At 41.2% G+C, this 18009-nt stretch overlaps 1 protein-coding gene across 1 annotated transcript in view; it reads left to right on the top strand.

Annotated features, from left to right (window-relative positions):
* Window positions 1-18009, top strand: part of CNTNAP5 (contactin associated protein family member 5) — a 1201383-nt gene that overhangs the window by 1022462 nt on the left and 160912 nt on the right. The window contains exon 18 of the mRNA XM_049889068.1: window positions 17170-17409. Coding sequence (XP_049745025.1) covers window positions 17170-17409 — 240 coding nt within the window. The remainder of the gene's footprint in view (window positions 1-17169; window positions 17410-18009) is intronic.

Below are 18009 nucleotides of genomic sequence, written 5' to 3' on the forward strand. Positions count from 1 at the left end.
TGCCTGTTGTCAATGTGTGTAACTCAGTAAAGGTAAAAAAAAAAAAAAAAAAAAAATGGTACCATTTATGTGGAGCTGGGTTGATAATTTGCAAAAACAAAAATAAAATAAAAAAAAAAAACTCAAGCCAGATTTATCTGTGAAATAAAGCAATACTCCTTAATTTCCAAGGACTCAGTGTGAGAGGAAGGTAGAGAGTTGTTTGTGCTTTTCCCAAATCTATTATGTGGTTATACTCGACAGCACTGGGTTTGGTTGGGGTTATTATGTGGTTGAGCTCACGCTGAGCTCATGCTGAGCAGCCAACAGGGAAGTCCTCCGTGAGAGAGGAGCGAGCCCAGTGAGGCAGACTGAGGCTGAACCATCCATCACCTGCAGCTCCTTGAGCCTGTTTTGATTTCTCCAAGTCTTTGGTGACAAAGCTGATAACTCAGTGAGGATATGAGAAAGCCCTCAAGCAGAGCAATGGACGAAGGGAATACAACACAGTTAAAACCCTCCGCAAAGTGTTATTGGCAGGCTTATTCTCTGTTCTCATTTCCTTACTAAGTTTCTTCCGATCAAGGGTGAAAGAGGTTTGACTGCAAGGCCACTTAAGAAGGGAAAGCAATTTTGTAGAAGGGGTAAGAAGTAGCCCACTTAATTCAGCTTCCTGCTTCACCATTCATGTCTCAGACTGCAGGGTGAGGGTCCCTCTCAGTCCCCACCCCTTGTGCTTGGAAAGGCTTAGGAAGCTGTGGTGGACATTGGGATGCACTGCCCAGATGGCCTGCAAAAAGGATTTGTTCTCCTAGTCACCGGGAGTGCTGCCAGGGATCACTGCAGCTGCAGAGACACCTGGCTAAGCTTATGCTCCTTCAGGGTGGCCCACAGCCCAGAATCCATTGAGATGAAGGTATAATGACCCGGCATTTTGGCCCATGGAGAAACAGTTCTGAGGAGCTACTTCAGCTCAGGTAGTTCCTGGGTGGCATGGACGGTAAAGTGCTCAACTGCTAACCAAAATGTTAGAGGTTCAGTCTACACAGAGGCACCTTGGGAGAAAGTTCTGATGATCTGCTTCCTAAAACTCAGCCATTGAAAATGGCTATGAAGCACAGTACTACTCTGACACACATGGGCTTGCCATGAGTCGATACGACAATAACAAGTCTTAGCTACTTTCGTGCCAGCACTCCCCACAGGCCTGGCCTAGGCAGTTATCAGGTCTGCCCTGCAGCTCACTTCTCCCTCTGCCCGCTCCCGCCTTCTTCTCCTCCCTTCCGACAAGGGTGGTTCCCAAGGGCACTTCCTAATGAGCCTCCTGCCTGTCACCCTGCATCTCAGAGCCTGCTCTGGGAAGCCCAGCCTGAGATGGAATCAGATAGATGTCTTACACGCACACACACTTTTTTTTTTTTTTATTTTCTTAAGGCAACTTAATTCTTCATTCCTCAGAGGGATTTTCTATAAAACAAGGTGTCATTTTCTCCTACATCTTTGTCCAAAATACCCTTTAAAAGCCAATGGATTTTCCAGAGTTGTGTTTGCATTGTTTTCTTGATGCTCCTTTGATGCCCTGGGCCTTAGTACTAGAATTGTCTTCCCCCACCCTGGCCGCCATCTACCTGGCAGACTCCTTTCTACTGGTGATGCAGGTTTGCTGTCTTCTCTCAGGGGAATTTATCCGGCCGGTCTTCACCCTGTCCTCCTTTTGGTCACCACTGTACCAGCTATAGCTCTTCGAGAATACATGTCACCCTGCATTATAATTACCTGAGGATAGCCTCTTTTCCCTCCAGTGATTTCCTTGTGGCCAGTGTGGTGTCAAATTTACTTCACATCCTTGGGGACGAATACAGGTTCGGTGATATATTTAGTGTTCGATAAATATCCAATGAATTAATGGAAGTGAATGAATGCACACCTTCAAATGTGGGCTCTTCTACCTACTACCTTTATGATTTTAGGCAACCCACTTTCACTGACCTCATCTGCTCCACCTGCTTACTGGGCTTCACACTCAGCACGTCACACACTTTGAGCAGGGAAAGTGGATGGAGCTCCTAACTTATAAAGATTGAACACAGCAGCGGACACTTCCTTCTCCCATTTGAAAACCTTGGTGGCGTAGTGGTTAAGTGCTATAGCTGCTAACCAAAAGGTCGGCAGTTCAAATCCACCAGGTGCTTCCTGGAAACTCTATGGGGCAGTTCTACTGTGTCCCATAGGGTCGCTATGAATTAGAAGCAACTCCATGGCAATGGGTTTGGTTTTGGTTTATGCCCACTCTGCACACCTGCAGCGCAGTCTATCAGTCATGATTTCTGCTCAGCTACCACCGTTGTCCGCAGTCGTGCTGTGGATAAAAAAGAAAAACAAAACAAAACAACCCAAAAAACAACAGTTGCTGTCATGTCGACTGATGCATGGCCACTCCATGTTTGTGAGAGCAGAGCTTTACTCCATAGGATTTTCAATGGCTGATTTCTCAGAAGTACATCACCAGGCCTTTCTTCCAAGGCACTCTGGATAGATTCAAACCACCAGCCTTTAGGTTAGCAGCCGAGCATTGGGACAAAACTGAAACAAAAAGTCAAACCATTTTTTTTTTAATTATTTAATTAATTTTCTTAGGCGAAACTTTTTCTTCCTTCTCCCAGGTATTTTCCATAAAATATTTCCTCCTTCCCTCCTACTTCTTTGTCCTAAAGACTCTTTAGAGGCCAATGGGTGCTTGAGAGTTGAGTTTGCATCAGTTGCTTGGCAGGGAGGAATCCCTGTGGGTGTCTCATCCCCTCCTTCTACGTGCTACTCTGTGTCCTTCTTCCATGTTTTTCTCACGCTCTTCCTTTGACATAAATCATTTGACAAATGTTTCCTGAGGGCATATTCTGTTCTCAGGCCCAGGCTAAGCAAGGGGGCCATGGAGATGAGTAACATGCATTTATTATTGAGGAGTACAGGCTAAGGGGGAGACAGCTTTTAAAACAGGTTTTTCAGGGTATAGTGTAAGGGGCTTGTAGTCCAGGGGGTTTGAGCAGGGCAAAGTGGATGCAGCTCCTGACTGTTCCCCATGGTAGGTTCAGGGTTTCTGTGGCTCATACACCGTTTAAGGATTTCCTGCGTCTCCCTTCCTTATACAGCAGAAATAAGGTTAATATGAAGGTTAGTGCAGCCTCTCAGGGACTCGCCCTGTGGAAGGCCGCCTGGGACTTATGTGTACACAGGGGTGTGGAGAGCCAGTAGCATACTCCCTCAGAATTCACCTTGCCCTGGAAAGACAGCTGGAGCCCACATGCACCCAGGCCTCCATGAGGTTGGTGCCTCCACCTCCCTCCCTGCTCTCCGCTTGGTATTCTCACATGGCTACTCCCTTGTGAAGCCTGAGGACTCTAAGTCCCCTCCCTGCACTGCACCACGGCCTCCTCCTGGCTTGGGCTTGTCTTAACATTCTAGGATGGTACTCCCCCAGCCATGGGCTCAGGTATCCTCTGCGTCCGCTTCCGCACCGTATCCCCAAAACCTTTTTCTCAAGGGTCCCTCCCTCTCTATCATCTCTCTAACCCGTCCTGGGAAAATTAATACCTGCAAATAGATGAGGGTTGGGGCTTCTGTCAGGATGAGGATGTTGTCTCGAGGGCCAGATTTAGGTGTCAGTTCACTGGGTGCCCATCTACACAATCATGAATGAGAAACAGTCCTTGTCCCAGACGAGTCCTTGCTTTAGCTGCAACAGTGAAGGGTGGGGGACAGGTTGTATGCACGTGAGGTTTCCTTCCTTCTTAGAGCACCTCCAATACTCTGGGGTCCCTGAAGCCAGTAGCCCCCTTTCCTCCAGAGTGAGCTGCGTTATGTGCTTGCTGTAGTTCCATCATTTTTGTCTTTTTGGCTCTTCTCCCTTCTTTTTTCTACTCCCTTCTGTTCTGCAAACGCCACTTTATTTCCTTCCTTTTATCCCTGGCAGCCATGGATCCTCTGTAACTACCTGCGTTCTCACATGAAAATGTGGATGATAATGTGTCCAGCCTGTTCCACGTTTACAAAAGACGAAAAATCCTCTGTGTATTTCAGTATTGTGTTATTATTACCTGGCCAGTCAAAGGGTTCTATGAGACTGAAACACTTTCCTTCACAAGTTTATACTTGCTAATGATGAATGGCATTGTTTTAATTGATAGTGGTATTATGAGTTAAAATATAATCTTCAAAAAGGTAAAAGCCTGAGTCCCCGGCAAATAGGAAATGAACGTGTGTCAAAAAATTCAATGCATTAATTAATGAGGTAACCAGTAAGATGTTATGTCCAGTTCAAAGATCATCTGAAAAGCTAGGATATTTACAGGCAATTTAAGAACAACAGAAAAAGTCAGGCTAAAGATGTGAGGTTATATACAGAACTGGTTATTGTCCAACAGACCATTTTTGGAATTACCTGTTACATGGGACAGAAATTATCTGCACCTCTACCAGACAGATAACCCTCTTTTTTTTTTTTTTTTTTTGGTGTTTTTCAAAGTTTCTGATCTTTTTTCTGACAACAAAGAGTTGTAAGAATTCGATGATATGCCCCTAATCACATTGCTGCCATCACTTCCACAGGGAAGCTGGAAGGAGAAAGAGCCCCTAAATGATAATTGTACAGTTCCATCACAGCACCAAGGCAAAGCTAATTGAGTGAATCCTGTAAGAGTTTAGGGCCTGATCTCTTGCTACTCTTCTTCTAGTGATAGGAAACCCTGGTGGTGTTGTGGTTAAGTGCTACGGCTGCTAACCGAAAGGTCGTCGGTTCAAATCCTCCAAGCGCTCCTTGGAAACTCTATGGGGCCGTTCTACTCTGTCCTATAGGGTCGCTCTGAGTCAGAATCGACTCGACGGCAGTGGGTTAGTGATAACTGGTGTATCACGGCAGAACTACTCCTCCCCTTTGGCTTTGAGACTCTATCTTGTTTTCTTGGAGATTCTGCAAGAGGCATCCTCTTGTTTTGTTAGTTACCTTTGAGTTGGCTCCGACTTATGGTGACCCCATGTGAAACAGAAAGAAATGTGGCCAAGTCCTGTGCCATGTCCCTGATCATTTGTATGGTTCAGTTCATTGTTGCAGTCTTTGTGTCAATCCATTTCATTGAGGGTTTCCCTTGCCTTCACTGGCACTCCACTTTACCAGCATGTCCTTTTCCAGGGATTGGTCCCTCCTGATAACATGTCCAAAATAATCAAGTCAAAGTCTTGGATGATATTCTGTTATCTGTAAGGTTTTTATTGATTAATTATCAAAATAGGTTGCCAAGGCTTTTTCCTAGTCAGTCAGTCTGGAAGTTCCACTGGCGCCTGTCCACCATGGGTGACATGCTGGTGTTTGAAATATGCATGCCACCACAGTACAGCAAACTGACAGATGGGTGGTAGGGCCTTGTAAGGCTCAAGTTTCAGCTTGGGAAGGGGGCAGTTACCCTTTCAGTTTGGCTTTCATTGAGCAGACCAATGTCAAGGGAATCCATCTACCCCAGAGACCGAGAAGATTAGGATGAGAGTGAATTTTGATGCTCAGTGTTTTTGTTGTAAGCTCACATTATGTTTCAGGCTCCTGGGTTCACCCACAAAGTCACTCTGAGTCAGGTGAGGCTATTAACTAAAAAAAAAAATTCGTAAAGCTTATAATTGTAGAGTTATATATTCTCTACTTTCTTCTTAGAACAAGTCTGTGGTTCAGCTCCTGAGGGCGTAGCGACTCTACAGGACAGACTAGAATTGACCCACAAGGTTTCCAAGGAGCAGCTGGTGAATTTGAACTGCCAACATTTTTGATTAGTAGTCAAGCTCATAAGCACTGTGCCACCAGGGCTCCTGGGTAGGGGGCAGGGGACACTTTTCTGCCCCATCACCTAGGTATTCTCTCAGAAGAACCTCCAAATGATGTGCAAAACAATGCTTCCTAGAATACTTTGGCGAGACCCATAGGCTTACTGAATCAAGCACTTTTACTTCCATCGGATTGCCTCCTCCTGGATCCGTATTAGCATCAGAAACAGAGACGTGAGTCAAGTGCTTCCTTCTTTCCCCACCTCCTGAATTGCACTGCTGCATAGTGTTTGCATAGTATTTCACAAGAAGGGTGCAAAACAAAAAAACCAAACCAAACCCAGTGCCATTGAGCATAGGAAGGGTGCACTATAGTTAATTTTACTCTTTCCTCATCAAAAGACACTTGTGTCCTTTAGCATTTTTCACTATTTCAAGCAAAGCAGCAAAAATAACCTTGTGCACATGTGCATATATTATCTCAGTCAAAAGGTCTTGCGTTTTAAATGTCAATAGATCCTCCTACTTTGCCCACCTTAGAGAATGTTTGACAGTTTTCACCGCAGTCTGAAGCCAGGAGAGTACCTGGTATCCACACATTTGCCATTATTTGATAGTATCAAACTTACAAATTTTTCAATCTGATAAATATTTCATTGTTTTAATAAAAATTCATTGTTTTAATTTATATTTTCATGATTATTTAATAAAGTTAAGTAGATTTCAGTACATACTTTTTTTCTTCTCTGCATGTTGCCACTCCTATGATTGCTTATTTATCACCACTGCCAGCTTACAAAATTTGTCTATATATTTATTTTTTTCTTAATGGTTTAAAGTTTTTTTTTCTTTTTTTATATATTCTATATATTGAACCTTTGTCTATTATATAGATTACAAGTTGTTGACTCATTTTTTTTTTTACTTTATGACAATATAGTAATTTTTAATTTTTATACAAGTTTATTAAAGTTTTGTCCTTATTATCTTGTGGTCCTATTTAAATGTATTCTTTTTTTACTTAATATGTATTGTTTGTTTGTTTTGTTGTTTTGTTCATGGTTACTTTTATGTCTTTAATCCATCTAGTATTAAGGATGTGAGACAGGATTATAAATTTATTTTTCCAAAATGGAGAACCAATTTTCTCATGTTCGTTTTTTGTATGGACCCTCTTTTCCCTAGTGATTTAGAAGTCCAATATATATTAAAACATACAAAATCCCATATGTAAGGTGTCTGTTTCTGGATTCCATACGTTACTTCACCTAAACACCCCCCCCCCACCAAGTCATGTACCAATACCACACTTGTAGAGTATGGTTGATACCTTGTAGGAAGACTCCCCACGCCTCTACCACCCCACCTTGCCCTTGTTCTCAATAACGCTATGCTAACTATTCTCAACCATTTTCCCTTCCTGAGCCACACTTTAAGATCCTTAATAAATGTTTATTGTTTTCTTCTTTTAAAAAGAGGTCTTGCTCAATTTCCTTGTAGATATTTTGATGTTTTTATGGTCAGATAGTATTTTTTCTTACTATTACATTTTCAAATTGGTTATTGTTGCTATACAGGACCATTATTGATTTTTCTATACTGATATATTACACTTTCGTTTTAATTGTAATAGTTTGTCATTTTATTTCTAGGAGAGTTTTTCTCAGTAGTCAACTATTCCACATGAAATCATGAACTATTGTGTCTTCCTTTCTAGTACTTATATACAGTGCCTGGAACATAGTAACTACTCAATAAATATTACTGTTACCATATTTCTTTATTTAATGTAGGGATTTACATTAATCGTTTGTTGTTGTTGTTGTTAGATGACCTCTGGTCAGTTCGGACTCATAGCAGCACTGTGCACAACGGAAAGAAGCATTGCCTGGCCCTGCAGTGTCCTCATAATCGCTGCTATGTTTGAGCCCATTGTTGTAGCCACTGTCTCAGTCCATCTTGTGGAAGGCCTTCCTCTTTTTCACTGACCCTCTTCCTTACCAAGCATGATGTCTTCTTCAGGGACTGGTCCCTTCTGATAACATGTCCAAAGTACCTGAGACGAAGTCTCACCATCCCAGCTTCCCAGGAGCACTCTGGTTGTATTTCTTCCAAGTCAGACTTGTTCCTTCTTCTGACAGTCCGTGGTATATTAAATATTCTTCACTAAGACATTAATTGTTTACTTGAAGTATCTTTGCGTTTCTCGGATGTTGTCATTGCTGTTGTTAGCTGCCATCAGTGGACACTGACCCAAGACACCTTAGGTGCAGCAGTTCTGTGTCCTCGTCACAGTTGCCAGCATGTTTGAGTCCATAGTTGAGGCCGTTGTGCCAATCCAGTTCTCCAAGTGTCTCCTATGCCCACATTGGCTCTCTACTTCACCAAAAATGATGTTCTACTCCAGTGATTGATCCCCCTTGATGACGAAGACAATATTTTGTTGTGATTCATAAGGTTTTTGTTGGCTAATATTTTTATCTAGGTTGCCAGGCTTTTCTTCCTAGTGCGTCTTAGTCTGAAAGCTCCATTGAAATCTGTCTACCATTTTCTGTGTAAACTGTACCGTTTGTGATATTTTCTTCCTTTAAGAAAGTGTAGATTTCAAATTATAATAGTTAAGTTAGGAGTTTTATTATTCTTATATACAGTAGAATAATCATCAGCATTCAGGACATTGTTCAGAGAACTTAAAAGAATATCATTCTCAGAATGTGAACAATTAAAAGTGTCATACGGTGCTGGTGGGAATTTACATTGGTATAACACTTTGAAAAACTGGGATAACTTACTAAAGGTGAACATATATTTATATCCTATGACCCAACAATTCTACTCCTAGGTATACACCCAATAGGCAAATGTGTCAACAGAAGTCTAGAAGGTTGTTCATAGCAGCAGTATTCTTCATAGCTAACACCTATACTACAACACCCATCAACAATAGAATGGGTAAAAATTCACAGAGCTGTTTTCACCACAGAATATTAGACAGCAATGAGGATGAATAACTCTATCTACAGTGTATAAAAATATGGACAAAAGTCATAAATGTAATGCTGAGCTAAAACCAAAACAAAAAAGCAGTCACAAAAGAGTACATATGGTATGACTGCATTTAAATACTAGTCTGTCCCTGACTCTAGAAACAGGTCAGAGGTGTGCTTGCAGGGTGGGGCTGGGGCGTTAGTGACTGGAAGGTACTGCCTGGTATTCCGGGAAAGTTCTCTTTTTTGATCCAGGTGCTAGTTACCTGAGTTTGTATATTTGTGAAAATGCATCAAGTTATACACTCATGTGCAGTTTTCTGTATGCATACTATAACACAAAAGTAAAAATAAATAGATGAATAATAATAATAATAACAAAAAAACAGAACAAAGAGAGCCTCAATCATTAAAACAGGTTTCTCATCATTGTAAATTTGAATTGTTTTCTAGTAGTTCTCCACATTGAATTAGCGTCATTTCTTTGGCATTCCCTTTTGTGAGACAGTCCCCTCCCCCAGTTTGTAGAGATTGTCTATAAAGCTAATTAAATATCTTTGTGTAATTTTCGTCCCAGCTCACTTTTGGGTTACTTCCTAAACTAGGTGACATAAGGCCAGTGATAATCATTCTTTAATGGTTATTGGTAGGTATTGCTGAATTATTATTCAAAGGTTTTTCACAGCATTCATTTCTACCAAAACAAACAAAGGAGGAATGTTTAACCTGTCATTAACTGATTTCAAATTATCAGCAAGTTATTTTCTTTTTTTCTTTTGAGGGAGTTGGTATTTGGTTGTAGTGCCAAAATTTGTGGTGAGGATTAAAACAGAAAATGCCTATGAAGCACATAGAAAGTACATGATAAAAAGTAAGATTTTTGTTCAGAGTCACTATTATTGCCATTATAGTTCCTTTTGAGCATCGAATCAGTACCGCTAGTATTATTAAATAGTGTGACCTTAGTGATTCCATGACCAGAATGTGACTCTATCCGGTAAAACTCAGCCATATGCACTCCTTCCTCTTAAGAAAATACCGTTTTGGAATTAAAGTGTCCATTAGAATTTCCTCCCTGTCCCAAGATTCTGCCAAGTGAAGGGGTGGGATAAAAAGAAAAGATGGCTGATAGCATATTTGTTTTTATTCATCATGTATATGCTAATTCTGCTGCCACATCGGAATTTGAAATGCGGGTGGTAAATGCACCAGTATTTCAGTAGGCCAGTGATGTTAGGCAAAGTGGTTCACGCAGAAAACAAGCTACTCCAACTTCAAGGACAAGAAAAATAACATGTAACTACATATCTATATATAGATATATATATGAGAGGAAGAAGGAGAAAGAGAAGTGGTACTGCCTTGGTTATTTTCCTGAAACAGAAGCCCACCTGGCACACTCAGTGGTCTTCTAGGAAAGGGGCCTCTGCAAAAGAGTTTTGCGCATGTGCAGGAAAAACAGAGGATGAGAGAGAGAGTTTTGTGCTTGTGCTCAAGGAAGGCACAAGAATTAAGACACTTCTCTGAAAGCAATGAACATTTGTTGAACTGACACATGGAGGTTTTCTAAGACAGGCTTAGAATGATGATGGCAAACTTTTTAAGACTTGATTTATGCTCCGTCCAAGCAAGAAGCATCATCATAATGAACATGGTCAATACCAAGAGCTAACTGAAGAGTTTCATACAAAATTGCTTCTAGCTAGGCCAACCAACTAATGGGTAAGTTGTCACGAAGAGTGATGTAGAAGCCAAGAGGACAAATGCATAGGTGTATACCACTTGGTAGGAGAAACCAGGTACCAGGCCAGAGGAAGAAAGTGAAAGAGTCACTTACTTGCATTGTTGACCCAAATTATGTAATGTAATAGTTAATTTTAGGATTTTATTGTGTGCAGCTGTCTGTCTGACAGGATATGGGTTTGACTCCTGACTCTGCCAATAAAATATGTTTGCGTCTTGTCTCTGGCAAAAGCAATCTCTCTGACAGTCAGTTTTCTCCATTATGTGATGTGAATAACATGAAGAATAACTTTGTTCCCACAGAGGAGTCAATTATAAAGATCCTAACATATCACTGCTAAGAGGTTGAAAAAATATGTATGTATATATTTATTTAGAATTACAGACATTATTCCAATTCTCAAAGAGAAGTGCCTTTAATCTGCTCTAAGGATAATGTTTCATGTTTCTGTTCTTCCAAATTTATGGTGAGCTCTAGACCAGATAAGAGTAAAGAGAAAAACTATATTAGAGCAGCAGTTGAAAATACCTGCATGGGCCAAAAAGGTGACATGAAAGGTTGAAGTGAAGTGGCCCTGGTGGGGAATGTGGCCAGGTGGTAAACACATGTCTCATCTAAGAGAAGCTGCCCCCACTGCAGGTGCAGCTGACATTTGCCATGCAAGGAAGCCAGTTTGTTGTCACCAGGACTTCTGATTTTTCGATGGAAGACTACTGAGGACTTTAAAAATATTTTCTGCTTTCTTAAATGTTAGCAAATAATTTTTTAAAAAAGGCTGAGTGGGCAGAATAATATGCAACTAAGAGATGTGTGCATCTGAGTGCAGGCGTGTGTTTAAATTGTGGGTGTGGAGAAGGGAGGGCAATGGAGTGTGTTGCGGAAGATGCCATACCCGGTACCTACAACTATATGGAGAGACTCCAACAGACTACGGGGCATTGGGGAGCAGGAGTGATTCACAATGCCTGGTGCACTGAAGTCGGGGCAGGGAGTGGAGAGGAGGAAGCTGCAGAAATTAGTGGAGGTCAGATCTTCTAGGACCATAACAGCAGCAAAAGGAATTTGAGGTCGATATAAAGGACAATGACTAGTTTCTGAAGGACACTGAATGAGGAATAACAGAATCAAACTTCTATTTTTGGTTAATCTCTCTGGCTGCAAAGCGATGAATCGATGGGAAGAGTCAAAATTGAGGGCAGGAAAACCAGTTAGGAAGTTCTTGCAGGGATTCAGGTTGGAGTGAGGCCATGGCTCTGGGGCAGAAAGTGGACTGATCCAGAGATTATCTAGGCAATCAAAACCACAGGGCTGGTGGAGGGGAGAAGAATTGTGAGGGAGAGGGAGTAAAGAGGGCAGCTGCATTTCTGTATAGTATTCTACTTTCATGAGAGGAGTCTCACCTCAGACCACACTCTTCGTATGATAGGTAACATCAGAGAGTGGAAAGCACTAACAAACTGACTAGTGTGTGTGCACATGAGCATACATGTGTGCAAGCATATGGGTGTGCTTGAGTGTGTGTGTGCATATAATTTGTGTAGGTCTTTTTCAAAATTAATATGTCCTTACTTAAATAATACTTCTCTATAAAGAAGAAAAAGGAAGCTAAACTCTAGCCTTTTTTTGGTAAAGAATAAAAAAAAGTTGAAGACTAAAGTTTAGTTCATTGTGCAATTTAGCTCATAACTCATTGTGCCATTCCATTTTGTCAGCATCAGGGGTTGAAATGATTCCTTTGTTTTGGGTCATTCTCACCAAGATCTCTTTGTCTCAAACCCCAAGGAGTGCGTTTCTGCAAGAGAACCCACCCCAGTCACCTTCTCCATTAATAAACTTGTTGACTAAGTCACACACAAGGAAATGTGTAATAGATCTTCAACACCTTTGCTAGAAGGAAAATAACACTAACGAGATATACAAAGAGTTATTCAAATCCACCACAGGGAGTGACTACAAAATAAGAGGAAAAAACAAAACATTTGACTGCATAAATACTCCTCTATTCTACACAATCTCTAGGAAAGAAAAAAAATGAACCTTCTTCAATGAGATGCTTGTGTTTCTAACGGATTTATCTTGTGGCTAAAAATAAACTTACCAACATTGAGACAGACAGGGGAATGCAATTTGGCTTGACCTCTTAGCCCGCTTTGGCATCGTTTTATCAGAACTGAAAATGCAATGGAATCTTAGCATTTCTTCAGAATAAGAGACTAGATGTATCCTTAGGAACGTTCACTCTCAGGCTTTGGATGCAGTCAGTAACCACCACACACATATTTGTCTCTCTGATAGCCTGCGAGATTCGGAGAAGGCAGGACTTGCTACCTCCATCCCCATGAGCCCCATTTCCAATTATTTTCTTCCCATCCTGCTAGGTTGACTGATGCCGGAAATTCTTTAGGCCACCTATTAATTTCTTCGACTTGCAGCTTCGTTTCTTGTTTAGTATCTACAGTCCCTATCTGAGGTGACACAGGGGATTCTTTTCTGGATCCACATTTGTGAGCACATATATTTATCTGATCATTTGCTAGGCCAAGACTAATGATTTAGGGGGAGTCCCTGAATGGTGCAAATGTTTAACACACTGCACTGCTAACCGAAAGGTTGCCAGTTTGAGTCCACCTGGGGGCTCCTTGGAAGAAAGAACTAGTGATCTACTTCCAAAAATGAGCCACTGAAGACCCTCTGGACCACACTTCTATTCTGGTGCACGTGCGGTGGTCATGAGTCTCAATCTACTTGATAGCAACTGATTTTTTAGAATTGAATTAGGTCCGGGTAGAAGAGAATAAGGATGCAAAAAAATGAATGTCAGGTGGGTCCTAGTCTTAGGGTTTCCCCACAGTCCTTCACCTCTTCCCCATTAGCAAACTTATAGACCTAAAAACACATGTGTGTCCTCCACTTACCCATGAGTGTCATACTTGAGCCCAGGGTGTTGGATTTGGAATACATCTCGTGTTCCTTAAGTGCAGGCTGGACCTCTGCATTCTCTGGGATTTCCCAGAATTCTCAGCACCAAATAAATATCTGTTGATTGGATTTAACTGAATGCCCTGGTTTATTGTCTATCAATACACATTTTTCTGATATAAGAGGATTAGACTGGGAGTCCTTAAGTTCCAACTCTTACAAAACACTCTAACCCTTGGACTTGCCCTATTCTTGAATAATTTTCAAAGAACATTGCAGATATCTCTGAAACCTTCAAGATGTAATCTTAGGGGAAAGATGGGCTACAATGCTATTATTTATTCCAGAGGAAAAATGCGGCTTCCAGATAATAACTTTGGCTGACTCTAAAATCAATCAGCACATATTTATTAAGGACCTAGCACTTGTGGCATAATCCTTAAGAACTTGGCTGATAACGAAAAGGTTGGCAGTTCAAATCCACCAGCCGCTTCTGGGAAACCCTATGGGGCATTTTTACCCTGTCCTGTAGGGTCACTATGAGTTGCAATCAAAGGTAATGGGTCTTTTTTTTTTGGTATTAGGTATAACCATTGTGAGGGCTCAAAAGAAAGATATGGAAATAGCAGTGGTTGTCTTAATCAGTGTTCTCTAGATAAACAGAACCTGTGGTATATAAATATATATTTATTAAATATAAACATATAAATCTCTGTATGTGTATATATACACACGTGTGTATATATACATATATACACATTCATACTTACGTGTTGTTGTTGTTGTTAGGTCCCATTGAGTCAGTTCCGACTCATAGCAGCCCTATTCACAAAAGAATGAAACGCTGCCCAGTACTGCACCATCCTTACAATCATCGTTATGCATGAGCTCATTGTTGCAGCCGCTGTGTCAATCAACCTTGTTGAGGGTCTTCCACTTTTCCGCTGACCCTGTACTTTGCCAAGCATGATGTCCTCCTCCAGGGACTGATCCCTCTCGACAACATGTCCAAAATATGTAAGACACAGTCTCGCTGTCCTTGCTTTTAAGGACCATTCTGGCTGTACTTCTTCTGAGACAGATTTGTTCGTTCTTTTGTCAGTCCATGGTATATTCAATATTCTTGGCCAATGCCACAATTCAAAGGAGTCAATTCTTCTTCGGTCTTCCTTAGTCATTGCCCAGCTTTCACATGCAAATGTTGCGGTTGGGTCAGGCACACCTTAGTCTTCAAGGTGACATCTTTGCTCATCAACACTTTAAAGAGGACCTTTGCAGCAGATTTACCCAATGCAATGCGTCATTTGATTTCCTGGCTGCTACTTCAATGGGTGGTGATTGTGGATCCACGTAAAATGAAATCCTTGACAACTTCAATCTTTTCTCCAATTATCACGATGTTGTTCATTGGTCCACTTGTGAAGATTTTTGTTTTCTTTATGTTGAGATGCAATCCATAGTGAAGGCTGTGGTCTTTGATCTTCATTAGTAAGTGCTTCAAGTCCTTTTCACTTTCAGCAAGCAAGGTAGTATCATCTGCATAATGCAGGTCGTTAATGAGTCTTCCTCCAATCCTGATGTCCCGTTCTTCTTCATATAGTCCAGCTTCTCAGATTATTTGCCCAGCATACAGACTGAATAGGTATGATGAAAGGATACAACCCTGACGCACACCTTTCCTGACTTTAAACCAATCAGTACCCCCTTGTTCTGTCAGAACAACTGCCTCTTGATCTGTGTAAAGATTCCTTATGAGCACAATTAAGTGTTCTGGAATTCCCATTCTTCGCAATGTTATCTGTAATTTGTTATGATCCCCACAGTTGAATGCCTTTGCATAGTCAGTAAAACACAGGTGAACATCCTTCTGGTATTCTCTGCTTTCAGCCAGGATCTATCTGATGCCAGCAACGATATCCCCGGTTCCACGTCCTCTTCTGAAACCAGCCTGACTTTCTGGCAGTTCCCTGTCGATATATTGCTGCAGCTGCTTTCGAATGATCTTAGAAATTTTGGCTTGTGTGTAATATTAGTGATATTCTATAATTTCCACATTCGGCGGGATTACCTTTCTTGGGAATAGGCATAAATATGGATCTCTTCCAGTCAGTTGGCCAGGAAGCTGTCTTCCATATTTCATGGCATAGACCAGTGAGTACTTCCAGCACTGCATCAGTTTGTTGAAACATCTCAATTGATATTCCCTCAATTCCTGGAGCTTTGTTTTTCACCAATGCCTTCAGAGGAGCTTGGACTTCTTCCTTTAGTACCATCAGTTCCTGATCATATGCTACCTCTTGAAATGGTTGAACATCGAATAATTCTTTTTGGTATAATGACTCTGAGTATTCCTTCCATCTTCTTTTGATGCTTCCTCTGGCATTTATTATTTTCCCCATAGAATCATTCACTATTGCAACTTGAGGCTTGAATTTTTTCTTCAGTTCTTTCAGCTTGAGAAACACCAAGCATGTTCTTCCCTTTTGGTTTTCTATCTCCAGGTCTTTGCACATGTCATTATAATACTTTGTCTACTCGAGCCGCACTTTGAAATCTTCAGTTCTTTTACTTCATCATTTCTTCCTTTTGTTTTAGCTGCTTGACTTTCGTGGGCAAGTTTCAGGGTATCCTCTGACATCCATCTTGGTCTTCTCTTTCTTTCCTGTGTTTTCAATGGCCTCTTGCTTTCTTCATGTATGATGTCCTTGATGTCATTCCAGAACTCGCCTGGTGTTTGGTCACTAGTGTTCAATGCTTCATGTCTATTCTTGAGACAGTCTCTAAATTCAGCTGGGATATACTCAAGGCCATCTTTTGGCTCTCGTGGACTTAGTCTGATTTTCTTCAGCTTTAGCTTGAACTTACATATGAGCAATTGATGGTTTGTCCCACAGTTGGCCCCTGGGCTTGTTCTACTATTTGTGTATATATATGTGTGTGTGTGTGTATGCATATATATATATATATATAGAAAGAGAGAGTGATTTACTTCATGGAATTAGCTTGCAGGATTGTGGAGGGCTGGCAAGTCCCAAAATGTGTAAATCAGGATTCCCAAGGCTTCCATCCCAAGATCCATAGGTCAGGCATCAGAAAGTGCAGAGTGGAGAGAGAGAGAGAGAGAGTGTTCTGTCATAATATTTATTTATACACTGGAAGTAGAACACACTCCAAGGAAACTCCCTTTTCAGCACATTGATTATATTACATTAGATAAATGTCATAGAAGAATTAGGTTGCATTGTGGACCAGCAGCTAGTTTAATATTTGACTAAACCACTGGGAACCACAGCCTAGCCAAGTTCACACATAAAATTAAGCATCATATTGAGTATGCACTGTTTTCCATGGTCTTAACCAATTCTTACCATAAACATACAGAATAAACTTGGGGCCGCTATTGGTACCTTCTACTTCAGGAGACAGCTGTAGACTATGAAAGAATACATTTTATTTTCAAGTAAAATGCCGAAATGAAGTTTTACTCTTTAACAGGTATAGTCCAGGATTCCACAAGAACTTTAGTTTTTCTTTTTTTATTGTTGTTGCTTTTGTGGCGAGGGGTTGGGATTTCAGCCTGGACAAACATGCATTTTTTTCAGGGTTTTTGTACTCCAAGTTCTTACTGAAAATTTCACAGCAGAATAATAGTGAGCTGTCACAACTGCCTACATTAAGCCTGAAATCATTGATTGCCATGATACCTCATATTCTTTTTCTTTATTCTCCACCTCTTAGGAGGAACATCGTCAAGACAAAAAGGCTTCCTAGGATGCATTCGCTCTCTACACTTGAACGGGCAGAAACTGGACCTTGAGGAGAGGGCAAAGGTCACAGCTGGAGTCCGGCCAGGCTGCCCTGGTCATTGCAGCAGTTATGGCAGCACCTGCCACAACGGGGGCAAATGTGTGGAGAAGCACAGTGGCTACTTCTGCGACTGCACCAACTCACCGTATGAAGGGCCCTTTTGCAAGAAAGGTACAGATGTCCTTTCACTTCCCCTGTTCAGTGCTGGGGGCACCTAGAGGCCTCAGTCAGGTCACAGCCATGCCCACAGATATTCCTCGAACCTTCCCTGCTCTGCCCCTTCACCTCTCCAGTGGTCATCATTTATGTATGCTTCATTGGTACCTGCCACACAGATGTGTTTTGAGGACAAAATTATATAAAATATGAAAAAGCGAAACTAAACTAAAAAGCAACGTTTAGACCCTGACCATTTACTCTGCCTTTACCTCCCTCTGTTCAGAGAATCTGCACAGCTCCTTAACATAGATATATTGTACATCACTGTGTCTGTATATTGGTGATGCAATGGAACTGAAATGAAAATACCAAGAAAACACATATCCATGACCAAGGAGCCAGTAGAGTATTGTAAGAGGTAGATCCACATTTCTGTTGTATTAGCCAGTTTATTGGTGACGAACTCATCCTTCCACTTCCATTTTCTAAGTCCACAATGTAATGAAGAAATCACAGAATCTAGCCCTGGAGAAAACTTAGAGAGCCTTTGTTGCTGTTAGTTGCAGTTGAGTTGATAAGCCACCTTAAAGAACTTTTGCAATAAGCATAAAA

The sequence above is a fragment of the Elephas maximus genome, chromosome 6, assembly GCF_024166365.1.
Source record: "Elephas maximus indicus isolate mEleMax1 chromosome 6, mEleMax1 primary haplotype, whole genome shotgun sequence".
NCBI lineage: Eukaryota > Metazoa > Chordata > Mammalia > Proboscidea > Elephantidae > Elephas > Elephas maximus.